General features: G+C 33.3%; 1 protein-coding gene and 1 non-coding gene across 3 annotated transcripts; one reads left to right on the top strand and one right to left on the bottom strand.

Moving 5' to 3' along the window:
• Nucleotides 1-50: 50 nt before the first annotated feature.
• Nucleotides 51-123, bottom strand: TRNAR-UCU (transfer RNA arginine (anticodon UCU)). The gene has a single exon. It is a non-coding gene; the product is annotated as a tRNA-Arg (tRNA).
• A 244-nt stretch (nucleotides 124-367) lies between these two features.
• Nucleotides 368-14,989, top strand: LOC149897083 (uncharacterized). Of its 2 annotated transcripts, XM_090116853.1 has the most exons (17): nucleotides 368-660; nucleotides 769-863; nucleotides 1,126-1,282; nucleotides 1,736-1,867; nucleotides 2,380-2,558; nucleotides 2,923-3,006; nucleotides 3,262-3,384; nucleotides 5,817-5,978; nucleotides 6,395-6,901; nucleotides 7,117-7,386; nucleotides 7,674-7,786; nucleotides 9,874-10,023; nucleotides 10,717-10,817; nucleotides 12,133-12,211; nucleotides 12,412-12,504; nucleotides 13,223-13,392; nucleotides 13,956-14,989. In XM_090116853.1, exons 1-17 carry the CDS (start codon nucleotides 477-479, stop codon nucleotides 14,987-14,989), a joined length of 3,633 nt encoding a protein of 1,210 aa, XP_089972979.1. In that variant the 5' UTR covers nucleotides 368-476. The 2 variants fall into 2 exon arrangements, with proteins under 2 accessions (XP_089972979.1, XP_089972978.1); XM_090116852.1 differs by lacking the exon at nucleotides 2,923-3,006.
• Nucleotides 14,990-17,230: the final 2,241 nt, after the last annotated feature.

The raw sequence follows: 17,230 nt of genomic DNA, 5'->3' as shown, positions 1-17,230 counted from the left end.
AAACGTTTTTCAGTATATTGAATAAAAGAAAAACAATAAAAAGAATCAGCCATCCCTGGTGGGGATCGAACCCACGACCTTTGGATTAGAAGTCCAACGCGCTATCCTCTGCGCCACAGGGACTGTTGAAGTGAGGAGTAAAATTACGCAACAGTTTTGTACGATCGTTCGACTGATATAATATATTGAAATTTATAGTTATATCTTATTGAATTACATTAAAAAGACTCACTATTAAATAGTGCATAAATTAAAGGTATTAAACTAATAAAAAATATAAGGTATAATTAATTAGGTGCTGATATTTTTTGATAAAAGTAATAATTTGAAAAGCAAAAAAAATTGCCACTGTCAATAGCAACCGGAAACGTCAACAAACAAATTGTTTGGGAAGTTTGAAAATTTTAGTGCTTCCAAATAAAAATTAATTTTCGTGAATAATGTAAAAAAAGGTTGCAAAAATAAATCAAATTATTATGGAATTTGTTGAGACAGAAGAAAATGATTCGCTTCAAATAAATGCTGATGTACAATGTGAAGAATCCACGGAAAACTTTCAAAAGTTTATTTTTGAATTGTTTGAGAAAAATGGAATTTTAAATGATTTGCGCGCGTATCTGCGAGGCCATATCGTAACGATGTTAAAAAGTACGAATAGTGGTACGTTTTCATTATTCACATCACTTAATATTGCCTACTCTTGAATTTTGTACTCTTCACGTACTCTTGTAACAATATAAGTTAAACAATAAATTATTGGGATTTCAGGGGAGCCCACTCCATGCCAGAAACATTTTACCCAACGCTTAGAGCCTACATATCAAGCATTAAACATCTTAATCACAGAATATTTACTCAGACTGGTAAGAGACATATTTCTTTGTAGAAATTAGCTAGTAGCTTTTTACATTTTCTTTTGAAGCATTTCAGCACAATGTTTCACTCCATTAATTAATAGGTATATGAGTTGTAAAATAGCATAGAAAGTCTGTAACATCCTCTTTGTGCAGGCGCAATGAATTTAAATATGTTTGTTTTACCCTTAAAAGTCCAACAGATATAACAAATTATTTACATTATACCATTTCATTTAATAATACTAATTTTAGAATATTATTATTTCAGGAGTTCAACTATACATTGTCTGTTTTTATTTCTGAGATACCATTGGCGAACATGCTGTTTGAGTTTGCAAAAACACTAATAAAAACAGCGGACATTAGTGATATAAGCCAAGTATATTTTAGAGATAATGATGTGTGGTCTATATTGAACTGTTTGGGTTGGTACCTATTTCTATATATCAAATTCTTGTGTCACACTGTTAGTTACCATACTCCTCTGGCTGGACCAATTCTCATTTAATATTGTGTGCTTCTGGTCTAAGAATAGGCCAACATCTATTTCCCTCACCCTTCAGTGATAAGAGTAAGGCAGAACAATGTTTGCCGGGACAGCTACTCTATATTTTATAATAAGTGATTTTCATTATAACTATTGAGCAATGTGCAAACAACTCATAATATTATGTTAAACAAAGGCAATAATAGTCAAAAAATTATATTCAAAACTTTAAGCTAACTTGCATAAGTTTAGATGATAAGCATAAAATTAACTAAGAAAGCTTATACCACCATGTGTCCTAAAGGAATCTTATTATTTCAAATATTGGAAATAAAACACAACACATATTGTATTTCCTCACATTTGGTAAAAAATTAATTTACATTTACAGGTATTAAATGTGATTCAGAGCATGCATGTAAAATTGTTGACATGTACACATCAGACGAGAAATTGCCCTTGCTATTGTGTATTATGAAGTGTGTGCCGTTGTATAAGAAAGAGTCTGTGTGCTTGGATAATGGTAATATAATCATATTTTATTTCTTTTAGTAAATATATGCTAATTTATATTTAAAATATGAATGTTATTAGTTTTGTTGCTTGTAGTTTTCTATGGGTGGATCTGAAAATAGGTTGACTATTTTTTCTATCCTTCTAGAGATATAGGGTGTCCCGTGTCCTGCTAAAATTATTATTATCTTGTCAACTACTTTCATAAATAATTCAACTGTATCTATATAAGTTCTTGTGTGTGTGCATTTATCATCAAAATTAGTTCTTTAATAAGCTTTGTAGCTAGAAAGCACATCTGAATCTTGGGATGATAATATTATGTCCATAGTAATTACGGACATAATAATAACATCCCAATTATTGTTAATTGAGAATACCCCACAAGGTAGTTCTTGCTATTGAATCATTTATGTATAAAATATATGTACTTGTTGATATGCAGTTTTGCAATAGGTATTGTTCATATTTTAATAAGATAAGTTTAAAGTTTTTAAATTTGGAATCACATCATTTTTTCAGCAACTTCGGAAGATTATATAACAAGCGACAGAAGCACAGATACAATGGAGGGTAGTTGTAAAAAACATTCTGAAAGGCGTTCACGCAAATGTCGACACTATACCGTGTGTAACACGTGCCAAAGTCGCGAGATTCGCTTGAAAGAGAGATATAGTAGGAAGAAGACGCATTTACTTCAGGTTAGTAGTACATAACTAGTAAGCTTTTAGGGTTGCCACATTCGTGTCGAAATTTTAGGGTTGCAACTTCAGCTAATATTTAAGAATGTGTATTTTGAAACCTAACGAGACGAAACTGCTTAACATACATACATTATACATACATTACCAGCCTTTGTTCGTCCACTGCTGGACGAAGGCCTCTTCCAATGCACGCCACTGAGCCCGGTCGACGGCCCCTGCTTAACATTTTTAGATTAAATATGAACTGATTGTGTGACAAATATCTATGTTTGGAGTTATTTTATTTATCTATACAAAGAAAAGTGAAATATATAATTTGAGAAAAAATATTCTTAGTCTTTGATGTTGTTGCTTATTTCAGAGCACACAAAAATCGACAAATTCTCTTGATGTGGGGGCTTTTATGAGAAATGTTTCTGTTGTTGAAAAAGGAATCATAGATGAGGTCCTTTCTTATTGTTTCTTATATTTAAGTATTATTTTATTTTGAATGGTTATTTTATGTATTGCTATAATATAATTAATTTATGGAATATTATCTATATGTATATGTATAGTAATTACAATTAGTAATACAAATTATTTTTCTCTGAATTCATTATTGTTTTAATCAGTTACCTGTTAATTATAGTCAAACTTAAAAATAGACTACTTGCCACATGCGATTGAACTTTTTTAAAAATATTTTTTAATGAACTAGATGTTCCAGCAAATAAAATCAGTATATGAGATGGAGGTGGAAATGGTTAAAGCTGAGGAAGAAAATAAAATTAGGAAATCTGCCGCAAACCATGCAATACAGTTACAAAAACAAAAGGAAGAGGTACCTACTTACATTTTATATCTACTTTATTTATTATAGCTTCCGCCCACGACTTTGTACGTGCATCCCCGTTTTTCCCCGTTCCCACAAGAATTTCGGGAAATCCTTTCTTAGCGGATGCCTACGTCCTAACATCTACCTGCATGCCAAATTTCAGCCCGATACGTCCAGTGGTTTGGGCTGTGCGTTGATAGATCACTATATCAGTCACCTTTGAGTTTTATATACAGTGGTGGTCACATAATTAAAGACACTAAGAGCATTTTATACTACCCAAGACACTTCTCTCAACATTTTTTTTACACTACCATTGGAACTTGTTAAATAATTTCAAAATATTCAGGTATGTGTTGTCTAATGCTAAACTAAATTTTATCTACAGAACTTGTCGGTTTGTTAGATTTTAATCGGTTCATCCTTACTACTAGCAGTTTTAACCTAGCAAAGGTCTGGCCATGTAATTAAAGACATTAGACTCGCTTATAAGAAATATAAAAAAATATTATTTTAATGAGATTATTTTTCCAACACAAAATGCCTGACGTATTTACAAAACATTTTTACACTTTTCAATATTTGGTTGCATGTCCTTTGGCAGTAATGACGGTTTACATCTCTTGGGCATTGAAGCAACTAATTTTGTACAAGTTGCATCACTAATTTAGTTCTATTCTTCGAAAATGCTTTGCAAAGTTAGTCGACGACTGATGACCTCTTTGCCGCGACTTCTTTCTTTCTTGATTCCATAAGTTTTCGATTGGATTTAAACCCGGGCTGTAGGGGGGCCAATCCAAAACAGTTACAGTTCTGTTCCTTAATAAGCACTTCACTACTTTTGCTGTGTGCTTAGGATAATTATCGTGTTGAAAAGTCCAAACAAAAGGTAAATTTTCCTCCGCATAGGGCAGCATGGATTGCTCTAAAATATACTTGTACTGGAATTTATCCATGTTGCCTTCTGTCTTTTTGACAGGTCCAACACCAAGTCCAGAAAAACAGCGCCACACATTGATATTTCCACCCCCATGTATGACTACTTACTAGTGTATCTTGGATCCATTTCCTTATTGAGATGGCGTCTTACATATTGTTTTCTGACAGAATTAATCATATTAATCTTAGTTTCATGCAAAAACAGCACATGATTCCATTCTCGTTCAGGCCAGTGTTCGTATTTTGTAGCAAAGTCAAATCTTGCCTTCACATTTTGTTTTTTCAAAAGTGGTACTTTCCGAGATACTCTTCAATGCAAGTTTTCCTCACACAGTCTCCGTCTAATTGTCCTTGCAGACACCCCCTTCAAGCCTGCTGCACCGTACAACTCTGAACTGTATCAGTTTCGACCCTTTAAATAGATCTTTTTTAGCCAACAACACCAGTTTTGAATCTTTCGGCCGAGTAGTTTCACTTGGTTTTGATTTTCTGAGTACGTTTTCGGTCGTGTGGAACATCTTGACATGTTTTATAGCATTCATAACCATATCCTTGGAACATTTTAATTATTATGGAAGTTAAAAATAATTTTTCTTGTGGACGAGTCGCAACTCTTGTTTTTAACCATAATAATTGACATTAAAACAATGAAACATATGAATTTTAATTTTAAAAGTATAAAATACTCAAAAAAATTATGGAGTGTCAACGATTTATGAAATTACGCGGCAAAACGAAGAAAAGCACAATGCTGTTTCTTTTTATTTATAAAAAATTATAACTCATTTCTTGTTGTCTTTAATTAAGTGGCCAGCTACACGTACGTAAACAAAGTTTGTGTTACATTCCCACAGAGAGCAAGTGTAGAAACTAACAAGGAATATAACTATTTTTTGTCCCTCATTTTAAAGAACATATTGTCTTGTATGGTTTAATAAAAATAATACTAGATTAAATACCTTTTTCAGATAATTGTACTTCCTAATGTAAATCTTTAATGGTCAATTCGGGGGCGTCTTTAATTATGTGACCACCACTGTATGTATAATAGATTTTTATTCATCCTATTATGATAAATCCAAATAAGTATTTTTGAAGTGAAACCTCTTTAGGCGCGTTGAGAGTAAAATTTCAAGGTCGCGTCATGACAATACCGTCATGGAGTAAGGCGACGATTTTGTTGTTTTGTCAAAGAGGTCTCACTTCTAACACGTGTGCTGGGCACACACGCTCTTTTTTTTCTTTCTTTTTTTGTCCTACGGTAAAACAACTCAATCGCATATGGGAATTTCCTTTGAGTACGCGGGTGAAGCTGTGCTAGAAACTAGTTTTGATATTTTTGAGAACAAGCTAGTTTTGATATTTAAAATATCGTGGATAATTTTATCTAAAAGATATCATAGTTAACTAGCTGATAAAGTTCCCATCAAGTCTATAATTATTACTTAAGACAATTGAATAATAAAAAAATAACGACCATCAATAATATTATTTTTAAGCTTGAAGAAGCGTTCAAGGAACGTGAAAAGGAATTACAAAGGAATATAGAGGAAAAAAAGAAGTTCCTCTGGGGTTTGGCGAAATCGCTGAGACAGCAACACGAACACATGAACAAGGCGATGGAGGATGTTAGGAGTGAAACGGAACGACTTACTGTTAAGGTAAGGGGATATAATTGATTTTCGGTCCTTCGAGCCGGATTTTAACTAAAAATACACATTTCAGAACTTAAGAACACTACTTTTACAAAGGTTATGTATTTTTGGTCCTTCGAGCCGGATTTCAACTTAATATTGAGAGATTGCATCTTTAGAGCACTATTTTTTTACGAATTTATGTATGAAATATCTGTTAAATTTCAAAATACTTCGTAAAACTTTCATTCAAATTTATCATAGAATGTAGGGTCTACTGTATCTTAAATTATTTGCAGTGCATATCTACAAATTAATATAGATAAATCTGTACATCAGTACAGAAGAAGATGAATGCTTGTATTCATATTTCGAATTTATTAGTAACTTAATTTCATCTTGTCTTAGTGTCAGATTATTGTACATTTGTTATCATCTTACAGGAAAATAATCTCAAAGCACAAATACAAGAAGCGGAGGAGTTATTAAGGAAACGCGGTGAGGAGATGCGCGAACAAATTTCAAGCGAATTGCAAATATTGGACCAACATTTGCAAACTATGAAACGCGAGAGAGATTGCATTAATACCGAACGCATGGAGTTAGAAAATCTACGAAGTAATAAAGAAATTAATAATAATAAAATCGAAGAAATAGATGTGAAAAAACATTACGATATTTTAAAAGAGGAATTGCAAGATTTAAAACGGCATTTACAAACGGCCAACGTTGGAGCCAATGTTGGGCCACGTGTTGGACCAAATGTTGGGCCACATGTTGGACCAAATGTTGGGCCACAGTTTGGTAAAATGGTGGAAAAGGGAACTGCCACGGATGGTTTTGTGAATAATTTAATGAATAATGAACATGTTGTAATGAATAATGATAGAGTGGTGAATGCTAAAGTGAACAATGATTTGAGCAAACAGAAAAATGTTAATTTTGATATGGTAAGTTTTTATAGTGTATTGTAATTGGTGAACTTAGATTACTATTAAGTTGTGATTTTCTCTTCAAAGTTCAAATTTTATACTTTAATTATTTTTAGAAAAGATAATTTAGATAATTACATATATTTGACAATTTAAAGATATTCATATTGTTATTTATAGAATAATTGCCAAAAATATGCAAAAAATATTGAAAATTTTCTATCCTTTTTCAGTCTAATGAAGGCATTTATAAAGACTCGCAACGCAATAGTAGAACCTCTATACCAAGTGACGGTTATGAAAGTGACCGTGACCGCGACGTATATGACCGTGAACGACACACTTATGACCGTGGCCGTGACCGTGAACGCGTTTGTGACCATGATCGCGTTTGTGACCGTGAACACGTTTGTGACCACGAGCGGAGTAATTATGGACTCCCGTATTCGGAAATACAGCGATTGAGGAATGAAAACGAACGATTGAGTATATTGGCTCGACAGGTACATAGAATTGTTTGAAAAGCATATAAGCTTAATTTATGTTTCAATTTTTTAGCACAATCCCTTATAACTCTCTTTTTCTTGTATTTGACTCTTAAAATTTTTATTTTCGATAAATCCCTATCATGATGCAAAAAGATGTTTTAAATTGTGTTGTTTTAATTTTAATTAAGTATGTATTCTGTGTCAATTGTGTTTGTTATTATTGTGGAGTCAAATAAATGATCTTTCTTTCTTTCTTTCTTTAAATATTTCATGGATGAATATTTTTTTTATATATCAAACAGCAAAGTGATCACATCGCGTCGTTATCCAATGAAAGGTCGCGGCTTCAATCCGAGCTGTTGCTCACGAGACCACAAACCGCACCCACTTTGATGCAGCCGTTCACGGTCACCAGGTATACGGTCACCTTATAATGAACATGAATAGATAAATAAGGGTAGCAATAAAACGAGTGACTGTAAATTACAGTTCTAAGTGTCAAAATTAATTAATTTGGGTTATAGAATTACTAAGTGAGCGACTGACTTCGAGTAACGAGAAATCAACAGAACAGCAACTTACAAACATTAATTTGAGTTACTTAAAATACAAAATGAGCAGCTTCATAATATTTGAGCGACCTAATATTTGTTTGAGTGTCAACGTTACGTCCTGCATTTTTTCAATATTTGGCAAATGTATTTTTTATACTGAGCGGCATTTTATCTTAAATGAAGTGTTTCGAATACATAAACCACTTTGAAAAATACACTAATGAGCAGAGTATAATGAGCTCACATTTAAAAAATAAAAATAATATGAAATAACTATTTGAAGAAACATTATTCTATTAGTTGAGCAATTTTATTATTGAAATATAAGGGTAATTAAATAAAACAATGAACTCCGTAAAAATAAAGTAATGTGCATGCACGAAATGCGACCATTTTTGTTTGTTTTTTAAAAGCGATTCGCTTCTGGCACACGCCGGCCGCTGCCGCGGCACGCTCGCTTTGCTCGCTCGGCTCGTGCGTTGTTTATTAAAGTCTAACCTAACCTAACCTAACTGTTTTCTATTGAAAAAACCATTCGCTTCTGGTATTCGCCGGCGCTACCGCGGCACTAACTTAAAATATTCTGAATTTTTAATGTTTTATGGACTCTCTAAGATATTTTATACGATCTGGCCAAATGTCGATGACCAAATCGACACGATAACGACGATCAAACTATGTTGGCCATTTCATGAAATGAGCAAATCTACGATATGGCCACGACACATACATATCTATTGAAAAATTCGGGACAGTCGCACGATCCTTTTTGCCCGTCGATTCGTCGCCCCGCCCCCATTCGAATTCGCGCGCATTTAAAAATCTGTAGTTTTCATTAAAAAAGCGTATCAAAATAAAAAACATAAGCCCTCAAATAGAATATCAGTAACCAATAATCATTAATAAAGCAGCTTACAAAACTTTGCTCAAAGTGAACTTTTTAGTAGTTCGCTAAGTATAACCTCACTTAGAAAAATCGAATCTATCTTAATATTGAAGTTGCCCTCTCTGTATTTCCAGTCGCTCACTTAGTAATGATGTCGCTCGGATAAAATTTTAGTATCTGAAATTGATTTATCACAATCCACTTTTTGTAAGCTCGTTCTGGATTTTATTATAAATCAATATTCGTCGTCAGTTTAGTTAATTTTTCGCTTAGTCAAATTCATACCGCTCAAGTTATTAAAACAGTATGTCATCATCAGTCGCAAAGTTTTTTTTTGTTCGCTCGTTTTATAATTCCCCGATAAATAATACAGATTGGACGAAGATCAGCAGTTTCTTATAAAAACAATTGTACATTTGTGATTATTTTTTTGTTAATGAAATGATTATGTTGCTTCAAGCGTTTTTATTAATAACTAGATTCGCCCGCGTTTTCAAAGGAAAATCCGCATAGTTACCGTTGGATTTCCGGGATGAAAATTTCATTGTAATCGGTTCAGTAGAATTTGCGTGAAAGAGTAACAAACACACACACACACACACACACACACATCCTCACAAACTTTCGCATTTATAATATTAGTAGGACTCTGAACCGACATATTTAATTATGACAGAACAAGTTAAATAAAAGCATGTAATAATATATTACGGCCTATTCTCAGGCCAGAATAGAACTAAGAAATTTCATAAAAAATAAATGATTTTCTAATACACAAGAATTTTATAGTTACATTATGCAAGATAGCTTTCCGCCCGCGGCTTTGCCTGTGTTATCTAAAACTTAGCAACTTCTTTCCAATATACAATTCAAACTCAAACTCAAACTCAAAATTATCTCTTGAACCACTCTCATAAACTCAAACTCAAACTCAAACATTTATTTATTCATTCATTTTATCATTATATAAAAAAGCAATAAAATCCGTTTAGTAGTTTTAAAGAAGAATACAGATAGACAGTGGGAAGCGGTTTTATGTAATTATTTTGCCTTATATTTCAGATTAAACGCAACCGCAAGTAACGGTCTAATAAGTACAGTGGGTGGGGGCGAACAATTAAATTTGTTGGACGCGAGGCCGCGGGTTCGACTCCCTACGGACGTAATGCCGTTCATTGGGGTGCTAAGGGACAGACATACGGATAACCGACGGTGAGATATGGTTATTTATAATTAATCTATACTAATATTATAAAGCTGAAGAGTTTGTTTGTTTGAACGCGATAATCACAGGAACTTAGATTCCTAGTTTCCCAGTCCTAGTCCTAGTTTCCTAGTTTCCCAGATCGGATCAAAACTGGTCCGATTTGAAAAATTCTTTCGGTGTTAGATAGCCCATTTATAGAAGAAGGCTATATCTTATATATAAAATTCTCGTGTCACAATGTTAGTCTGCATACTCCTCCGAAACGGGTGGACCGATTCTCATGAAATTTTCTGTGCATATCGAGTAAGTCTGAGAATCGGCCAACATCTATTTTTCATATGTACCACGGGCGAAGCCGGGGCGAACCGCTAGTATTATAGTATATTTCATCACGCTGACCAACAGGAACGGAGCAACGCGGGTGAAACTGCAGAGCGCAGCTAGTTATTTAAATAAATATAAACGTGAAAATTTTCTAAAGATCCTAGAGGAAAAGTGCTTAAAATACTAAAGACGAAAGAAGGAAACATTCTTTCTTTTTTTAAATAGAAATAGACATACTTACATTTAAAGATTATTGTAAATTGACTTGTTACGACCAAAAATAAATGAATCTTGTTTTCAATTACTTTCCTTCCAGGTCCCATACAAAATATCCACCCTGTATATGCTTTAATCTGTAACTACCCGCATTTCAGGCACATATTGAACCAATGTCGCTCGCTCCGGCGACGAGTTGCACCACAAGTTGCCACCAGTTCGAGAACTGTTGCCCGAGATAATACCACAACACATAATGGTATTCAATATATTGTACTAATACTAGCTTTCCCGGCAAACGTTGTTCTGCCTTACTTTTACACTTAGGGCCGATTTTTCAATGCTTGGATAAAACTTATTCGTCGAATAATGTATAAAACTACCATTTTTAAAACGTATTCTAATTGCCCGTATTTGACAGTTTACGTGACATTTTAATATGATCCTGTAATACTTTATTGGACGGATAAGTTTTATCCAAGCATTGAAAAATCGGCCCTTAGGGGTATGAAAAATATATGTTTCGATTCCCAGATCTGGGTAGATCACATAAATTTTCATGAGAATCGGTAAAGCCGCTTGGGAGGAGTAAAAAACCTTACCTTCAAACACGGCGACACGAGAATTTTATAATATCTACACTAATATCACAGAATACATAATAGTAGCTAAACGCTACAGAACGGACACTCTCCGCCTCCCGCCAAAATTAAACTTACCTCACCCCCGCGCGATCAGACATAAAATGGGCCATATTTTTCTGCAAGGTCGATACGCAACGAAGATTGACAACATTAATCAAATTGACTTAAAGTAATTTTATTATTTTGGATTTGTGATTATCGTTTTTCGTAGAAAATGGTTAGATATTGTGCTGTTTACGGATGTATTTCATCAGAAAAACGCGAATTTTTTTTTACGCTAGTCACAAATGTGCCAACCATAAAGCGTTAACACACACATTTGCAGTCTCTACAGTGTGACTGTCAAAACGATCATTTTGTATGGAGTGTCCGGGGTGTGCTAATATTATAAAGAGGAAAACTTTGTTTGTTTGATTGTAATGAATAGGCTCATAAACTACTGGACCGATTTTGATGAAATTTGGCACAGACAATCTTTAGACCCTGAGAAAGAACATAGGCTACTTTTATTGCGAAATATGTACCACGGGCGAAGCCGGGGCGGACCGCTAGTATTATATATATTAGATAAAATTCTAAGAAATTGACAAATTAAAAATCTCTTTATAATCACAAACGATGTGCGATCGACATGCATTTGTACCGATACAAACGCGTGTATAAAGTGCGTCTGTTCTGAATTTCTGATACAAGGGCGCGTATAAATTGCGCTTGTACTGATAAAAATTATCATAATACTAGCGGTCCGCCCCGGCTTCGCCCGTGGTACATATTTACGTTTTCTCTACATAAAAACCATCCTCGTACTTCAAGGAATATAATAAAAAAAGAATTATCGAAATCGGTTCAGCCGTTCTCGAGTTATGCGCTTACCAACACATTTTGCGATTCATTTTTATATTATAGATTATAATGTTGATTTCCTTTTAGTTGAAACCAGTCAAGTTTTCAATGGAGATGTTTCGATGCCCCAGGAAGAAGTCATTGAAGATAAATTGACACATACTGGGTAAATGCCAAATAACATATTTTTACAACCTTTAATTATTGAGGTAAAGCTCTTGAGTAAAATACTTATTGTGATAATTCTTGTTGTATTAGGTCCAAGCGCCTAAGATTTCTTGAATTTCTTATGTAGTTTAATAATTTTACATATTTACTCTTCAATTGAATTAAAAATATATTATGTTTTTATTAACCATTTTTCAGGGAACCATCGCAGAAACAAACATTCGAAGCGACTAAACAGAGAGAGAAAAGTCCTAAATCAATGCTTAGAGAGGCGAAGGAGAAATTACGAAAGTGAGTACATATTATAATTAAACTAGCGGTCCGCCCCGGCTTCGCCCGTTTAAATTATCCTATCTCTCAAGTTGGATCGAACTGCATATGGTGTCCGAATTTTATTATAATCGGTTAAGTGGTTTAGGAGTCCATTGAGGACAAACATTGTGACACGATATTTATATATATTAAGATTATTTACGAATTTCACTCATGCATTGAATGATTGGAAATTTCATGATTTTTCCAATATATAGAGAAATACCCTTCGATGTATAAATTGGTAATATTTTAAAAATTTATAGCATAGAAAAACTTCGAGTATAATGCAAGATTTGAACTCGCTTTATTCTCATTACGATATTTGTGCAGTGGCAACACGGCACATTTTCAATTATTCAGAAAAAAATATTTCGTGTATTTCGGAATCGATAATAAAACTAAATTATAAATCATTAAATAAATGCTTACAACAAAATCACTCACGCACACATAGGTACACAGTCCATCGGCCCAAATCATATGCTTTTATTTTTTATTCTTTTACTTTGTATTCTTTCATCATAAGTCTCTAAAATTTATTTTGTTAACTTGCCAAATATAATGTTATATGGAATTTGTAAGGGAAGGCACTGTCTTCTGAGATATAGGTAATTACCTAGTTCAGAAGGCAGAGAAATATTGAAATGTTATATTTGAAGTTGCTAATAAATTTTATTTTATTGTTAACTTTCAGCAAAAGCAGCATAAAAGAACCGACCCCACTAATTCGCGAGAAAAGCCCCAACACGACACTCCGCGAGGCCAAACTGCGGCTCCGCAAGTTGGAGATCGAAGCGGAAGCGGTCGAAAGATCCTACCAGCACTTCCGGAAACAGATGGATCTCAGGGGGGATAAGGAGTTGGGTGGGTTAAAGTCTTTAAAATAAAACTAAAAAAGGTTGTTGTTAAAGGATAATGCCAGATTTAGTGTGGAAAGTGGCATAATTTTAATTTTCAGAGCCGCCATCGACGAATATTTGCTTTTGTAAACAAAATAGTGTAATAAACTAAACTTACTATGCCATGTATACCTCTAGTCTGAACTGGCAGTTTCCATTTTCAATTTGCCATTTTCTGTCATATGCTTTTTGAGAGTAGACCATTGATGTACAATATACAAATAGAAACATAGTTACGAATAAAAATGTCCGAAGCAAAACTCTGCCTACGCGTATTGGGCAGAGTTTTTTTAATGAGCTAATTTCAATTTAACATCTCCGCTCGAACATTTAATAGATTATTATAAGTTTATTTGTTTATAGTCTACGTCAATGGAGCAGACATTACATAAAGCAAAATAATATCAATACATATTTAGATTTAGTTTTGTTTTTGAATGGTATGCCATTACAACACAGAAAGAGATTTAATTTTTTGTGCACAATATCATGATGCGATATACAAATACTATGTTTATTTGCTTACAGGTTTAAAGCGCAGCAAATCTCTACAGAAGCTTGAAAACTCGTACAACATTGATGGCGCCAAGGTTAAACCAAAAGAACACAAAGATTTAATTCAACAAAACTTCGACAAATATCTAAATGAATATCAAACTAAATTCCACATCCCACCGTTCAAGAATAAAAATGCTATGTCAGAAATGATAAAACCAATTCCAGTAGCTTACTCTGAGGTTGATGACAATAAAACTCGAGCAAGCGTTGATTTTCTCGAAACTCCATTATCCGAATTTAGGAAATTATATCATACAGAAAAACAAAGGCGTAAAAACATAAAAACTACAAATCCCATACATTTTCCTGATAAAGATGTTTCTAATGAACCCATAGCAGAAGAAAATATTGTACGCAAAGATAAGAAAGAAATTAAGAAAAACGAAGAATACAAAATATTACAAGATAATTTGAACAAAATGTACAGTTTAGATAGTCCCAATATGGTTAGTCCAGTTATACCTGTGATAAGTCCCAAACCAAAGGAAGAAGTTAATATAATAGAAAATAATGAAATAGTCAAAAAAGATGCAGAAAATGATGAAAATCGTCTTCGAGTTAACATTGAAAATGTCCATGAAACTAAAAACATTCCTATTGCTGAAAAAGATCAAACACTATTAGTAGTTGTCGAAAGTTCGATAGATACAAAAGAAATATCAGAACCAGAAGTCGACGAACAAAATGAAATATCAACACAAATGACGATTATAGTAAGTCCAAAAGACAAAACAGAGAATAAAATAACAAATTCTGAAATAGAGAAAATAACTAATAACGATGTTTTGGACTCAATATTTAAAGCAAATGACAATAAAGATGTTTCCAGTGTCGATATGCAATTGGAATTATCTAAAATAGATTCTCCAGGAGACAAAGGGAATGAAGAATATCCAGATGATTTTTCAGCAGATGTTGATAATTACAACAGTCGTTCAGATTATGAGCAAAATTCTCCGATATCATTGGCTAAGGACTCGGATGAAAACTTTTGGGAATCCTAAATTTATTTCTTGATTTGTTGATGTTAATAAATGAATTATTTATTTGGTTATATGTTGTTTTCTTTCTTTACCTTACACTCATTTTATATACTCATTTAACTACTTTATTGATACAAAATTTCCTAATATAGTTTTTAGTTATTAAATATTACTGAACCGATGTTAATTTGCTTATCAAAAGCCTCCAAGATCTGTAATGAACAAACGAGGAGCTAAGTATGAAAACATACGATTAAAAAAATTAAATCATTTTAGTATGTATAACGTACAATGATAATTGATATCAATAATAAAGGAAATAAACAGTAAAAGCGCCATCTATGAGTATTTTTGGAGTGATACGTATCATAATAAAATAATTATCTTCTCAATTGATCGATGTTCATAGAATAGAATTTGACGGCCTTCCGCCTCTTAAATTCACAACTGTAGTTTTGCACACTTATCTACATCGAAACTATACCTTAACGAAATTCAGCAGGTACCTACCTATATGTATTAACAACCTTTTTTATTAGCTTCATCTGTATCACAAATCACAATAACTACCGACTATCTGACTCATTTAACGGTGAATTTACATCAAATGAACATAGAGCCAGAGCATTCTTTCGTGATCTCGAAAATTCTTATTCAGTGTTGTTCAAACGATGTTCAGCAATAGAATCTGTGATTAGTACATGCCATAAAAACTTTTCGAACGCACTTAGAACAACGAAATAAAGCTCTATCCCTGTTTACATTACATTAGAATGAAAATTCGCTCGTTTGATTTAAATGTACCGTAGGTATACGGTAAAGTAAATAGGTTGGTCGGTAAAGTAATAGCGTATACGCTACACCGTGTCGCGCCCGGGTTCTGCCCCGTCGCGTGATCAAACGTTATCGTATACTTTTTGCCTGTTTTTGGCTCGGAGGGGTCACGCGCTACGGCGCGGCGATTATATCTCTATGGATATTGTTATAATTGTTTCCCGTCCCCGTTTCTTTGTAGCGTTGATCATGCTTTAGACTCGATTATGAGTCAATTGAAACAGACAGATTTAATTCTAACTTTATGTTTTTAGCAAAGATCGGTGTAAATAAATTAATTTCATGGGATTGGGTTTTTATTACTGGTATTAGGTATAGTGTTATATTTATCTGTGATAATATATTATAATTTTTTGATTCATATGTTCAAGATAAAAGAATTTAATGGTTTTGGTGGTTTCGAAGAATAACATTTCCTTCTTACATAATAATTAATTGTTTGCTTTAAAATTAAATTGTTTGCCAATCTATGATATATGGTGGTTATTCCATACCCCAAACATTACTACCAATATCGATATATTATTTTCCGACACTAGTACTTTGCTGAGCCAAAACTGTCAATTAGGTTCGGCGCAAACGGGCCACTGACCGCAGCCACTCGGGGCCAACGACAGCCACTTGACACATTTTTCATATATTTTGTCGCGGACATTTCTATAGCGAGTGGTCGCCACCGGCTACACGTGTGCGGTGCATCTATACAAAATCTATGAAAAAATGTGTTGTCTGGCCCCCAGTGGCTGTGGTCGGTGGCCCGTTTGCACCAAGCCTTGGGAACCAAACACCACCCACTAGTATGAATATGCTTATGCTTTCAAATTTAAGTTGATAATCAAAAGATGAAAGTAATAAGTAAATAAAACACAAAAAATAACCAGTCATAATTTATTTCTTTGAATGTCCACGAATAGAATATAAAAGTACATTTATATACAGTATTATTTATAAAAGTACAAACGTTCGTCACCTCACTACTTCCAGCAACATTCTGTCTTACATAATGTCCACGAAAATAAATGCCTTTGAATGCGAACAACATTATTGTCAAAACTGTACAACTACATAACACAGTGAAATGCAAATTAGACATCTATAAACTTGGTCTACACTATTGAAATCATTTTAACACAAAACATATATTTTAGGACTTTCGCCTTACATTTTCCAAGAGTCTACACCAAGCTTTAAACAAACTAAAACTAAGAAACGTACAACATCAATTAAAAACAACACAAAACATTGAGATTATCATTTAATATTTGTCGAAGATTCCTCGTTACAATCAATTTCAACTCATTATGTTATAACTACAATTTTCACTATTCATTGGGATAACTAATATTATTTTTCACAGATAACGCTTATAATGTTTAATATTTGTGTGCAATATATTGTTAGTAAACATAACATTTGTAAAGAAGCTAG

The sequence above is a fragment of the Colias eurytheme genome, chromosome 26 (assembly GCF_061535395.1).
Source record: "Colias eurytheme isolate Ceu_HAF_F1 chromosome 26, ilColEury1 Martin Lab GWU primary, whole genome shotgun sequence".
Classification (NCBI taxonomy): Eukaryota; Metazoa; Arthropoda; class Insecta; order Lepidoptera; family Pieridae; genus Colias; species Colias eurytheme.
The sequence above is the reverse complement of the archived record's forward strand: the minus strand, read 5'-3'. Positions and strand labels throughout refer to the sequence as shown.